The sequence below is a fragment of the Marmota monax genome, unplaced genomic scaffold, assembly GCF_021218885.2.
Source record: "Marmota monax isolate L192 unplaced genomic scaffold, Marmota_monax_Labrador192_F-V1.1 WCK01_AAM20220418_F8-fsc00084, whole genome shotgun sequence".
In the NCBI taxonomy this organism is placed as follows: Eukaryota; Metazoa; Chordata; class Mammalia; order Rodentia; family Sciuridae; genus Marmota; species Marmota monax.
Window position 1 is genome coordinate 3,927,888 of NW_026694575.1, and position 14,056 is coordinate 3,941,943.

General features: G+C 48.6%; 1 protein-coding gene across 1 annotated transcript in view; it reads right to left on the reverse strand.

The window, feature by feature from the left end:
- Slit3 (slit guidance ligand 3) overlaps positions 1–14,056 on the reverse strand; it is a 579,279-nt gene that overhangs the window by 112,286 nt on the left and 452,937 nt on the right. The window contains exons 8-9 of the mRNA XM_046421334.2: positions 12,937–13,100; positions 4,009–4,150 (exon numbers count right to left, since the gene is read on the reverse strand). Coding sequence (XP_046277290.1) covers positions 4,009–4,150; positions 12,937–13,100 — 306 coding nt within the window. The remainder of the gene's footprint in view (positions 1–4,008; positions 4,151–12,936; positions 13,101–14,056) is intronic.

Genomic DNA, 14,056 nt, shown 5'->3' on the forward strand with positions numbered 1-14,056 from the left:
GCTCTGGCTGGAGGCTGCAGCCAGTTCAGAGAAACATCAGGGAGCAGTGTGAGTGGCGCCCTTGATGCAAACTGAGTTTTCGAGGAAAATCTGCAGTGAAGCATCTCGCTGCGGGTTCTCTGGAAGAAAGCTATTTTTAGAGGAATTGGCTCTAGTATGCGAGGACACCAGCACACGCTCCTCTGAGCTGCTTTGGCTTCAGAAAAAAATCAAAGGGAGTCTGCCAGGTTGCTTTGCATGAGAGATGCCCCTTCCAAAGTCGCACAGGGCAGGACCTCTCCAAGGTGAAGGGAATTTAAAAGAACCTCAAGTAATTAAGGATGGAGAAGAGGGAGACGAGAGCCTGAGACGTCACCAAGCCCTTTGAAGGGGAATACACGTCTGGATTATATAGATGGTCCTGGGCAAGAGGTGGAGTTCTTCATGTTAAACAGAAAGGTCAAGTTCAGATGTGTCTGGGCCGGTGATGATAACCAGACACTCCTATTCCTCCCTACTGTCTCTGTACCCTTCTCTCACCTCTCCATTCACCTGCTGGGTCCCTTGCTGTTAGAAGGATGCATATTAGCTTTTTCAGAGACTCAGGCTGATGCAGAGTCCCCAGCCCAGGCTCTGTTGCCGCTAGGAGCAGGCAGGTCCCTTTCCTCCATCAAGTTCTCTCTCTCAGGTGTCGCTACCCTAAGTACCCTCCCCGGCATAGAAACAATCCTCAGCTGCTTCAATTTCTCAGCTTCATTTCATCACAGGGGAAAGTGAGGCAGGTGCAGCAAGGGGAGCCCTGCAGATCTGTCTGGGGGACCTTGGGTGCCCACAGCTGGGGCAGCCTCCCAGCCACGTCTGCGTGCCTCGGCATGAAGACACCTCCTCCCAGGTCACATGCGTGTGGCTGGCCTCTGTCTAGAACCTGGCCTCTCAAACACGCCTTTAAGGATCTGACCTGCTTTACGGAGGATTCCCCTGTGTAGGCAGCTCCAGCTCCTAGGGTGTGGCTTCTAACTCATCACCACCCCTATAAAACTGGTGGCACTCGTGGAGTAGTTAGGGTTGCAACATGACAACAGTCATGGCTCTCAGAGTGCACTCCAGGACACACTGTAAGCCTTTGTCAGCACGTGTTCAGTTAACTCTCATACGAACCATTAAGAGGTACCATTCGCCTTTGCATTTTTCAGGTGAGGAAACCAAGGCTTGGAAGTTACTTGGCCCTGGCTCAAGACAGGGCCAGAGCTGGAATGCAGGTCTGCCCAAATCCATGGTCTGCACTCTTAGCCAACAGGTTGTTCCTTTATCCTCAGACACACTCTAGCTAGGTTGCTGAGGTCCAGACTTGGGCATTTCATGGGCTAGGTGCTCACAATTAAAGGCAATATCTCTCTCTCTCCCTCCTTCTGTTATATAATTCATATTTATATAATATACATGTATTCATAATTATATCGTGATTACATACACACGTATTCTGCTTTCAGGAGTAATCATTTTGTAAAATAAAGTACGTTTTTAATAGCCATGACAGTAGAGGAAAGCCCAGGAGCTTAGGGAAGGACTTCTTCAGACTGAGCACTTTTCCTCAATGGGAAAACATCACATTGTTTGTTCCCTTCTCACTTAACCTCAGGATGGGAGAAACTCAGTGATGACCAGGCAGCCTTTTGGCAGTTACGACTCCAAAGCTTGCCAAGGTCTCTTAAAATCCACCCAGACATGAGCCCAGCCAGGCAGGCACAGTGTGACCTGCACTCCAAGGTGCACATCTGCAGTTTCTCTCTCCTGGAGACCTGAGCCATGTCCTGTGAGGCCCACAGAGATGTGAAGCAGGGGAGAAGGGGTATGCTCAGGGTTGGGGGGGTGTCACTGGCCTGATGACCTGGACTGGCCTCTTTCATCAGACTGTGGTTTTGGGACTGGCCAAGGGAAAGTCCGTAGTGGCCGAAGACAAAAGAGAAAAGGTGGTGTGAGAAAGGAACAGGTAGGGAAGAGAAGGGGCACCACCCATGGGGACATTCAGTGGGATGGAACTGGCAGGAAGTGGGTCCTGAACAGCCCGGGAAGGTCATAGCTGGTGTGGATGGAGAGGGAAAGGGGAGGGTCCTCAGAGGGGAGCGCTGGGCCTGGGGCAGAGAGATGGGGTGGAAGTGGAAAGATGGCACTGCACAGGGAGAGGAAAGGGAATGTGGACCAAGGGAAGGAGATGGTGAAGGGGCTGGTGCAGGAAGAGAAGATGGCAGGAACTGGAGCTGGGAGAAATGAGGGAAGCAGGAAGCAAGGCATGAGGAGGAGAGGCAGGAGAGGCCTCGGTGCCTTCAGGGAGAGGGGCTCAGAGCCACAGTGACGCTGAGGACTGAGGGGAGTCCCAGAGAACGCTGGGGGACGTGGTCGCTGGTGCTGGGGAAAGGAAGACTGAGGGCCGAGAGCAGACGGTGAAGGGACAGTGGCTGTGCACAGCAGGCCCCAAGGACTCCTCCCAAAGGCTGCTGCTTGCAGGAAGGGTGTGGAGCCATGATTGTGCCTACTGGGGCTAGGGAAGACAACTTTGAAGGGAGCCAGAAAGAGCTGGCAAAGAAGATGAAGAAAGAGAAAGAAGGACTCCACTGTTATAAGCCCTATGTTTCTCTGCCTCTCATTCTGGGTAAAACCAAAGTCCTTAAAATTCCCCAGGCTCTGGCCCCTCATCACCTCTCTGAACTCATCCCCTGCCAACTGGCTTCTGGCCTACCTCAGGGCCTTTGCACATGCCATCCCTACTACCTAATTGCACTCTTCCTCCAGAAATCTACTTTTTTTTTCTTTCACTTATTTGAAGTCCTTTCTTTGCTTCATTTTCTCCATAGGACCTACCTCCTTCTAACATATTGTGTCATTTACTTTACTTTGTTTCTTTTTTATCCCCCACCCTCATGCAAGCATCATTAAGGCAGTAATTTTGTCTATTTTGTCATTGCTGCCTCTCCAAGCACAGAACAGTGCCTGTAACACAGTGGACTCCCAACAGGTATTGGCTGAATGAACACAGGAGTGAAAGGAAAAGCCGAGGAGCCATCGACTGGATTGGGCTGGAACAGAAGGGAATGCAAGGGGTGGGGGAGAAAAGGAGGAGAAGGGGAGTGGGGGAGGAGGAGGTGATGAAAGGTAGCCAGGTGAGGGAAGCACATCTCTTATTTGGAGGGATTTTATCTAATGAGTTTTCAGCAGAAGGGGTCCATGTGATGGTGTTTTCAATAAAGCCACCTAAAGGTGAAGACAGAAAATGAAAACAACTGCAGTCATTTAAAGAGCGATCTTGAGGTCAGTGTTGACTGACACTCCACTCATTCCAGAATGCGACGCCGCCTGTTTCCTAACCGCAAGGGGAGGGTGGACAAATCTGTGCTTTGTGGACAAATTCTCCTGAAATTTCTGACATCTGTACATACACACCCATGTGCCAAGTGCTGTCTCTTACAGGGCACACCCTCCTCCACCACTCATCAGGCTGTAAAGCAGCGGCCTGTGGAGTAAGTACGTCACGTGCAGAATTTCATTTCATTTTCACAATGACCCATTGGGGTTTAATACTGTAATTATCACATTATTACAGGTGAGAAAACTAAAGATGGAAGGGCAATTATCTTACCTCAAGTCATACAGATAATAAATGGGAAGGCCGGGACAAAAACAGCACGATCCTGGGGCACAGACGGATGACTTAATGCAAAGGACCAGACAGAATGCATTTCAGGCCACATGGTCCTCTGTCACAATACTGCCCTATGAGAGCAGCCACAGACAGCACGGAACAAACGGGCGTGGACGTGTTCCAATAAAACTTTATGTGCAGCAATAGGCAGGATGGGATTGGCCCGGGTTCTGAAGTCGGCGTCTTTAACCCTGAGCTGACGTGCTGGGGAAGGCAGGGGAGGATGGTGAAGAGATTCCTGAGGGTTTTTAACAGTCAGCTCTAGCAGTGAGATACTGATGACCCCCAGAGGGACTGCCTGGGACAGAGGGATGACAAACCCGGGCACTTACATCTCCACGATGCCCTCTGGCAGATTAGCGGGGATCTCCGTCAACCCTTTTCCTCGGCAGTCCACGATGCTGTTACTGCAGGTGCAGGCAGAAGGGCAGGAGAGAGAGTTGGCATTGCAGGATGGGGCCTCTGAGTGGGGACCTGTTGGCAGGAACACAGCGGTCATCTCCTGTCCATGACCAGCTTCCCAAGGATATGGCTTCACCTGAAAAGCTGTCTAACAAATCATGGCCACTGACAGGGGAGCCCCAGGAGAGAGCCTGGCCTCGCTGCTTCTGGTTGTTGCACCTGCTCTCTCGTCCCACCATCCTGGCCTCTCATGTCAGGAGAAGCCAAGCCCCAGGGTCAGTGACTTCTGAAGGTATGCACTGGTCCAAAGGGTATCTGCTAGGACCACTTTTGCAGGGTGCCCAACATCTGAATGGTACCCTGGGGTTTTGGCTTGTATCTGATGATTGAAGGCTGAGTGTAGACAAAACTAGTCCTTTCTTTAGTGGCTGGAAGCCACCAGAGGTGTCAAACCAAGTGGGAGCAACAAGGTGGCAGAATTTCCCCACTTGGGGCAATGATGTTGTTACATGTCAACACATTCATCAGCAGTGATGCCCAAGTTATTTCTGAATGGCTTTTATGTCCAGGGAACATGCAAATGAAACTTCTCTCACTAGAAATGAGGCAAATAAGTTGCTATGTATTTTGAAGTTAGCCTTCATTTGTATGAGGTGAACCAGAGTGAATTTAAAGCCAAGTAATAAAAACCCCAAGCAAATGGCACCCCCAGGAGCTTATTTAGAAAGCCAAATGGACACACAAACCCATTACTGACCCAACTGAGGATTCAGAGTTAAAGAGAATTTTAATGACATTCTCTATTCACATTAAATTCCAAATAGAAGAAACAAATTTGAATATTTTAAAGACACTATAAACATTCCCATGCTTTGGTTGCAACCTCACAGTGAGGTCAGGATCTCACATACATGCTGCATTTTTCAAATGTGGATGTTCTGGTCCAAAAGGAAGACCCGATGAAGTGGCCCTCCCAGGACTCATCCCATCCCTTTCAGATCCAGTCAACAGTGGTCATCACAGTGTCTTTCAAGACAACCTCTCTGAGCAAAGAGGCCCAGGCTGCACCTAGCTCAGAACAACTCTGCAGGGCTTCCCCACTGCTGGGGCCTGGAACCTCTGGTGGGGGCTCCTGGAGGCAGATTAAACACAAACGACAGAAATGATTTTTGGTTTGGCTCCTTTTCAGAGGAGAAATGAAAACCAGAGTGAGACATCCCTGGTGGTGAAATCAGAGTGACAACTGGATCCCGGGCAAGTCCCCATCTGGACGCTGAGACTCCACGTGGAGCGTTCAACAGTGCCCATGACCCCAAAGGCTGATCTGTCTGTCGGAGCTCAAGTTGATGCCTCCAGCTTAATTTGAAATGTTTCTGTCCTCAGGAAGTGCCAACCCAATGGCCAGAGATTTTTACTGCCTTTCACCTCCTAAGTACATGCAAAATAAATATTTAAAAACATCCTCTTAGCTGGGATATTTGAGAGAATATTCTTGATTCCTGTCCAGTACACAAGGACTTCAAAGTCACTAGTGCCACAGGAGGGGATCCAATGAAGACCATGGAAAGTGCCCGAGGGCTGACGGTTACACTAACAGCCCCCTGGAACATTCTCCCAGAGACAGGGGTATGCTGGCTTTGTTTCAATCCGGGGAGCTTAAACAGCCCACAGGAGCCTCAACCCAGAAACAAGAATGTGCTGGCTGAACGTGGGGGCTCTGGAGTCCCACAGCCTTGGCGCAGATCTTAGTTACCCCCCCTTGGTTCTTACTCCCAGTGCCGCGTTTCCCCCATCTGTAAAAGGGGGGATCACAGCCTTATTTCAAAGCATGATTTTGTTGAGAAGGTGAAGGAAGTTCACACATAGAATCTTTAGAAGAATGATTGGCACAGAGAAGGAGCTTAGTAAAATCGGCTATTGCTGTTATTATTATTATTATTATTGAGTATCACTCTGCCACTAATTATCTGAAGACCTTGGGCAAGTCACAGTGGCATTTTTGTTGCCATCTCGGTGAGTAAGGAGTTTGGTGGCATGATTTTGACACTCCTAATGGGACAGAGGGCAGCTTCTCCTCTCTGCTCTTCCCTGCAGGCACACAGAGGAGCCACAGTGTGAAGGACTCCCGTCCCTTCAGCCATGGGTGAGGGAGGCTGAAGCAGGTGGCTTCAGATTGCAGGGCTTCTGAAGTGCAGGTGGTATCCCATCCCCCAAAGGAAGCTGCTGTGCCTGCCCTTCCACAGCAAGGGGGAGAATGTGGCCGGTCACACAAGGGGAACTGCCACACCTGGTGCCTTCCCCATGGGAAATGTAGGGACTGCAGCCTGCGCCCCTGCCCTTCCACCCATCAGGCAGAGAAACTGGATGGCCGTCCCTCTTTGGACCTGTCAAAATATTACTTGAATGGTGTGTGTTGGAGAAGGGAAAGATCTGTATTCAAGGCTCCCTATTGACAACAGAAAGTTCTACTTGGAGTGATTTTCAAAGCCCCACTTGTATCCCCCTACACCAATTTCTATGTAGTAATTAATCCTGTTCTAAACCAGACCCAGGTTGCATCTTGAGTCCCGGGGGAGTTGTGTTTGGAGAGGGTGGCTCTGATTCTGTTGCAGTGTGCACTACATTTCAAGGGATGTTGTCACGGCAAAAAAGCCTTTGAAAAAGATTCCTTAACCAGGTCACTAACAACACCTTTAATTACACAGTGAGAAACAGCGGTAATTATAGCCTCGTCAGCACCCTGGGCTGGCAGCACCCCAGGCAGGCAGGCATTCCCGCAGGTGAGGACAGGACCTTATTTAAACAACACACTTCAGGTTTCAAATGAGGGTGAAAGTCAGGGTCACTTTCTCTGGAAGCATTTTCCCATGTCCCTGTAGGCCTCTGAGTACCTGTGAGTGATGGCCCATGTCCCTCCCCCTGGATAGACTGGGACTGGAATGCAAATTCTATAAGGACAGTGACGGTTTTTGTCTTGATCACTGTTGTATTTTCGGTGCCTAAAACAGGGCTGGACTTGGAGCACGTGCTCAGTCAGCACAGGGTGGGTGAATGAGAGGGTGAACAGGCGATACCCCTCAGAGGTGACTGCCCTGCAGAAGGTCATCAGGAATGCAGGTCAATGCTCCTTCTAGAAGGGCTCTGAGGAGAGGCTCCCTGAGTCCTGGTGCCCTGGCTCTGCAAGAGAAGACCTGCCATTTTGTGGGGAGATGGAGTGGCCACAGCAGGTGGAAATCTGTACCCGGAGGTCACTCCTCCCCTGCAGCTGTCAGTGCTGGCAAAGTCACCTGGGGCTCCCACTCCAGGGTCGAGGTGTCCCAGGCATTCTGCTGTGAAATGTCACCAAACCCTTGCCATTCCGCACATGTTTGGGGAGCCAACAGCAGAGCATTTCTAAGCAGGACAAAGTCAGGAGACACCCCCTTCTCACCCAGCAAATTATGTCATGATGAGCTGGGATGCGGCAAAGAATGGGGACAGTTTTTCTTCTGGGATAGAGGAATATCTAGACGAGCCTTGCCTGTGTGCTCCTTGAGCTCCTCACATGAAATATGTTCTTATGGGGACCCCAGGAATCCACATTGTCCTGCGTGAGCCTGTCCACTGGCAGAGAAAGTGGCCTTAAATCCGAGCATATTAATGGACCAGCCTATAACACCCCAGTGATCCCCTTTCTAAGATGTCCTACTACTAATGAAGAAGTGCCTGTGGCCTTGCTCTTCACTTCTTCCATTTTTAATAACTGCCTGAGTTACCTGTTCTCAAACTCTTTCGTTGGGACCAAAATGCTGCCCCACTGAGGTTGGAAGGACATTGCCATCCAGAAGAGGGAGGTAGATGTGGACTGAGCTCGTATCTCCCTCATAGACCCCTCTTCACCACCACGTTGGTGCTGGATCTCAACGCAAAGCCACAGCCACCTCTGCTGAGCAAGGTGGAAAGGAAGACACCCTGTCTTCCGATGTCTCCTTGGATTGTAGGGCCGTGCCTGCTGCCTTGAAGGTGGACCCCAGGAGCTTTGGGAAATGGAGGTGCTGGCTTTCCCTACTGATGCTCACCAGCAAGGCCTGGGAGGCCCGGGGCACCTAGAGACTGCGAGGGCAGGAATGAGCTCCAGCTCAGCCTCTTCCAGGGAAGGTGCCCGAGGCCACCAGCATGGGCACTGGGAGTCCTGCTAACCTACTGACTGCTCAGAGAGAACAAAGACGCATCTATGACCAGAGCTGCCTCCTGCCCGGCCTTCACCTCACCTTTGCTCTTTGCCTAATTGGTAAAACGAGGGTGATCATCATGCTGAAAGCACAAGGCCCTGACCTGACTGCCCAGATGAAGGGACAAAGATCACCGAACTTCAGACCTAGAGAGGTCCATGGAGACCACAAGAATACTGAGCCAGAAATAGGGGATTACTTACAAGGACACCGTATTGGCCAAACAAGAGCCACCACATTCTCATAGCAGCTAGTGTTTACCGAGTAGTTCACTGAGTGCCAGATGCGACACTAAAGACCCTATCATATTGTCTCACTTGATCCTCCAGGACGCATGTCCATGTTCTAGAATGATCACTCCCATCACACTGATGAGGAGACTAAGAACAGGAAGGTTAAGCCAGCTGCCCAAGATCATAGATCCCAAACAACAAAGTTCCAGCATTTGGTCCAGTGCTCTTTTGCCCTGCCTGCCAAAAGGCTACCCTAAATGCCTCTCTTAATACCGTGAAATTAAAACTCTCAGTGCCTCAGAATCTCTGAGGGGGCAGGGGCGAAGGCTCAGGGGCCGGATCTTGTAAGATACACTAGGAGATGCTTGGACACTCTTGTGTTTATTTCCCTCTGTCTTAAAAAAAAATCAGCCAGTATCCTGCACAGGGTAAAAAAATCCAGTGGCCTTGTGAGTATGTAGAAATAAATTAATTCCAGTATTCAAATTAAGCCTCCCTACTGGCCTCTGGCCTTTCAAAGCCACACCAGACTACAACGACATTGCAGCTGAAGCAATCATGATGGGAATGGAAATGAACGTGCGCTAAATACCAGAGGCATGATAATTTTGGAAATGGCTAAATAAACCTAATAATCTCATTCCTGCAATGTTCAATTATGGTGTTTTAATTAAAAGCTCCTAAGGAGATGGGTGGCTGGTCATGGCTTACCTTAATTATCTTTGTACTTAGTAACTAGTCCCAAATTAAAAAACAAAAAGAGGAAAAAAAAGAAGAAGAAGAAGAAGATGAAGAAGAAGAAGAAAGGAGCTTTTCCAGTTTGCAGGGAGATAAGTATATTTCATTTTAATAATAAATGAGAAAAAGTGTTTATGGGGAGGCCACCAGGGTCCACCATTGTTCTAGGTATGGGGGCACCTGAAAGAATATGAGATGTGGATCCTTATTACCACAACCAAGACTAATGTCCTTATGAGCAGATGTCATATACTAAGGCCACCAGCAGATGAATGTGAAGTAGGCAGACAAATTGGGAGGCTTAAAAACACTCAAAGGAAAGAGATAATTGACTCAGGAGGTCAAATATTTAACTAATGACTGTAAATTACAAATTATTACAGATAGAAACTCTCTCAGATTAAGGAAATACATGGGAAGTAAATCCTAGAATTTAAACCCCAAAATAAACCCTCAAGATGAAAAAAAAAAAAAAAACATGACAAACCCCAACCTTGCAACTAACATATTATGATTTTTTTCTCTGGTCTATTTATTGTGAACTTTGATAAAGGTCCAGCCTGTGAGCAACAAGAAAGAAGTGGGGTCCATGGACTCTTCCAGCCCTGGGCCCAGCCTTCTCCTCAAAGCAAGAGTGGTTAACAGAGAAGCTCTTTTATCAGAGACTGAAGGAAGATAAGTGGTCAAATTGCATAATAGAGAAAATGTTAATAAAAATAAACTAAAGGTATATACCCTGACCCTGGTGAACAATTCTCAGCTGACTCCCCAGAGGAAGAAAGTGGATGTCTCTGGGAAGGAATGGCTGATGGGGAGATGAATTTTGCCCAAGTGAGCTGTAGCAAATTTCTGGGTTAGCTGGAGTGATAAGGAGCCCATTTCCAGGGCTTCTGGGGAGAAGAGCCCAGGCTGAGACGGCTGGATTTAATTCAAGGGAGATATCAGGGACTTGGGCAGGCAGGGACCTCCCAGGCTGAGTGAGATAAAGCTCCTTCCGTCTCTGGGGCCATGTGTTTGGTGAATTTTCTTTTTTTTTTTTTTTAAGAGAGAGAGAGAGAATTTTAATATTTATTTTTTAGTTATCGGCGGATACAACATCTTTGTTTTGTATGTGGTGCTGAGGATCGAACCCGGGCCGCACGCATGCCAGGCGAGCGCGCTACCGCTTGAGCCACATCCCCAGCCCCTGGTGAATTTTCAATACCACTTAAAGGCCTAGGGAGCTCTTCTTCTTCTGCTTGACAGGGATGGCTGAAAGGAAGCCACATGCAGGATGGCTTAATTGTAGCCAGTGCCTCTCCTTCTCCTGATCGGATGACCTCTATTTTTATAGAGAATTCTTGCCCCTCCATTTTGACTGACGTCTCCCTCTGGTGAGTTGTTAGGGGAGTAGCTTGAATGGGGAGCGTTTTGCATCTTAAAACAGACACATCAGTCCACACAGAACTACCCCATGCATATGCCCAGCTGGGTGCTGGCACTGGGGTGAGGGTGTGCTGGGGTGGTCAGCACATGACTGCTGTCCTTTTCTCTGGCCTCCTCTAGGGGTTAGCTGCACACCACAGATGGAGCCTTTTATCAGTCTTACAATTGCCTTCAGCAGGTGTGAAGGAGGCAGCACTTTGGGGGTATGTTCTTCCTACACCCCACATGATGGTGGAGTTTCATTCGTCACTTCCCCTAGACTGTTGCAACTGACTCTGACCTTTTCCAAAATTACCCCTTACAATCTTCTAGTTTTTTATGCATGAGTGCCTGATAAAGCATTTAATGAATCCCTCATACATACAAGTCACTCCCCAAAAATCAGACTACAGGTGAGAAGGTGGAGGGCAACAGCTTATTGATGTATGAAGTCTTTGGACTTCAGTTCTCACGTCCTCATAAAGCAATTGGCTTCATGTTAGAAGCTCCAGAGACCATCATAAGTGATGAATTTGACTGCTATCAACAAAGGTGGTCAGGATGCGCCTAGGTAATTAATAAGATCCACCTGCGAGATTGAACCCTCTTGGAGTAGGGGGATTGAGGGCATTAGCATTTCTGGGACCTAGGAGGGAGTGCCTTACTCCCACGGGTTCTGGATCCTGGCTGTTATTGGGTCAGCAATGCCCTGCCACTCTTGGCGGGAAGGTGCTTTCGTGACGAAGTGGCATTCACAGCCGTGTGCTGCATTAAACTCAGCACCCACCTGTAATGATGTGTTTTAACATTCTCTCTAATTAGTTTTTCTCACTAGCTCTTGGATGACTCCTGCACTCTATAATTATTTCTTTCAGTGGCACTTATGCCAATATTGCACCTTTTGCCTAATAATTACTGTAATTATAGTCACTATATTTGAATTTGGTGCCTGTGTGATAAACGGTTTTATTATACGTGTTTCATGGGAAGTGATTTCTAAGTGGGCGTCCATAGGAAGCTACTGAGGTACTGCTCAGAGACAAGTGTTTGTGGAGAATAAATAACATAATGAAGAAATAATGTGACAGGAGGAAACAGCAGAGAGGGAGAGGAGGGTGAATCAAGGGAATTCTTGCACCGTGGCCAGGCAGTGGAGGAGCAGAAGACCCGTCTGCACAGCTGGCCATGCTGGGGCCTGGTCGCCAGACTTGGCTCAATAAGCCCTGGGTACTGGAAAGGATCAAGGGTTCAGAAAGGTGGGGAGGGATGTCAGCTCAGCTCCTGGGGGCCTTGCTCCCTCCTCATGCCCCCTTCCCAAGCTCAGTCTCTGGAGGCCCTGGGCTCCAGTTCCAGGTCTGGGCTCCTGGGAATCTGTACAACTCTTTGGGAAACCCCTCCATGGAATTTTTCTTTTTTTTTTTTTTTTTTTTTGGCTTTAAGGAAAATCAAGGGATTGGCTCTACTTCTTTACCACCAGAAAAAGAGAAAGTTAGTGGAAGCACAGGATGTCAAGAAAAGTAAAGCAAACGAGTGAAACTTAGAACCCAGTTTAAAAGCTGTGTCCTCAGCCACTGCCCTTCCCTGGAGTTCTGAGCCGCCTCAGTCACGTGTCTACACCGTCCACTCTCGTGAGCTACGGTGGCAATCTGTGCTCCCATTTCACTTCTATTACCCACAGATCAAACCCTTCTGTTTGCTCAGCATATTTTGTGGGCCTACTAAACTATCATAATTAAGCTCCACTTACACAGCTCTTACCATGGGCTGCTCATTACACTAAGTGCCTGATATGCATTATTTCACTTAATCCTACCCACCCTTTGAGTTATGTACTATTATTCTTTTCTTTTTGTAGATGAGAGGTAACTTGCCAAAGTCACACACTAGCAAGGGGCAGAGCTAGGATTTTCAGCCAGGCAGGATGACTCTGCAGCCTACACTGTCCTGTTTCCCAATTTCTGCAAACATTCAGAGGACAGCAATCTGTGTAGTAAATGCTAAAACACTTCCATCATACCCATGTCCGTGTCATACCCATATGACATGTGACTCAACAGACGTTAGGTTTCCTAGCATGACCAGACCAGGGGCCTTAACAGTTCCTTCAGCTTTTCCATTACCAGGTGTCAAGTCCTTCTTTCTTTTAACCCCTTGAGGAAATCCAGAGCTCTTCAAGTCACTACTGTGTGTGTGTAGCAACCTATGGGGCTCCTTCTATGCCATGCTCCGGTCTGGGCTGCATGTTCAAGGCCGGGTCGGGGGAAGAGCTCACCTGAACACACGTACTCCTTTTTCTGCACATCCGCCACATTGAAGCCCCTCAGGTGCACAGGAGCCATGCAGAGTGTGAACTGGCCAATCGTCCGCCGCTGGCGCAGCCAATCTGAGAGCCAGGCCAGGTGGCAGTCGCAGTATAAATGGTTGGAGTGAAGACGCCTGGGAGAAGGAGAGACAGAGGGAAGGTGCTGTCACACAGTGCTGAGCAGAGTGGACCAGGCCTCTGCTGCCCCTTTCCCCAGTGTGACAATTCTTATGGCATAGGGAAGCCTTTTCCTTCGTACTCCCCCAAAAGCAGGAGCCTCAGCCCTTTTATGGCTAAGCCACAAATTATCTTCACATGTAGGGCACATCCAGTGGATGCCTTCAGGGTTCTGAGCAATTTCCATTTCTTAATAATGATTCCACCCTTTTCTTTCTCATACAAGGCAAACCTCAGCTCATAGGAGACAGAGTGTGATATTATTATGGTGAAAGTACTGATTCAGGTCAAACTTACAAAGGGATGATTCTTGCAAATTTCAGTTCTTGTGCCAGCAGGGGTACAGCTAGCTTGAAACATGCTTCTCTATCTCAATGCCCATCTGAGATGTCACTGTGGCTGAGACCTGCCATTGCCTTTACCTGGCTCTCCTTCATCTCCTCCCTAAGTGTCCTTCAGAAGCCTGCTACATGGACAGCTAACACCAAGACCACCTGGTCACACTGCACAGAGAGAGTAGGGTACAGAGAGAGGGTACTTTCTGAAAGGTGGAACGTCTCTGCTTCCTGTTTAAATAAAGTGTTCATACCGGATGGCAGCAGTCCATAGCAATCTCCGTGGTTCCCTCCCTCTCTTGCCAAATTCAATTCCAGCTGCTATATTTGCTTTTCTGACTGATTTAGGTGCCTCTGAAAAGATTTCCTAACCAGTTGCAGACTCTGGCTTTTCTGTTCTGGGAGCTGGGATTCCAGATCAATTTCTTGCCCTTGAGTGAGTAGGATCCCTGGAGGGATCTGCCTGTTGCTTTGCTGAGGGAATCCCAGATAGTTAAAGGACTTGAACTTCCTTTGCATGGGCTGAAAATTCTTCTTCAAGGACTCTATCAGGATCTCCAACTTCTGTATTCCCCATG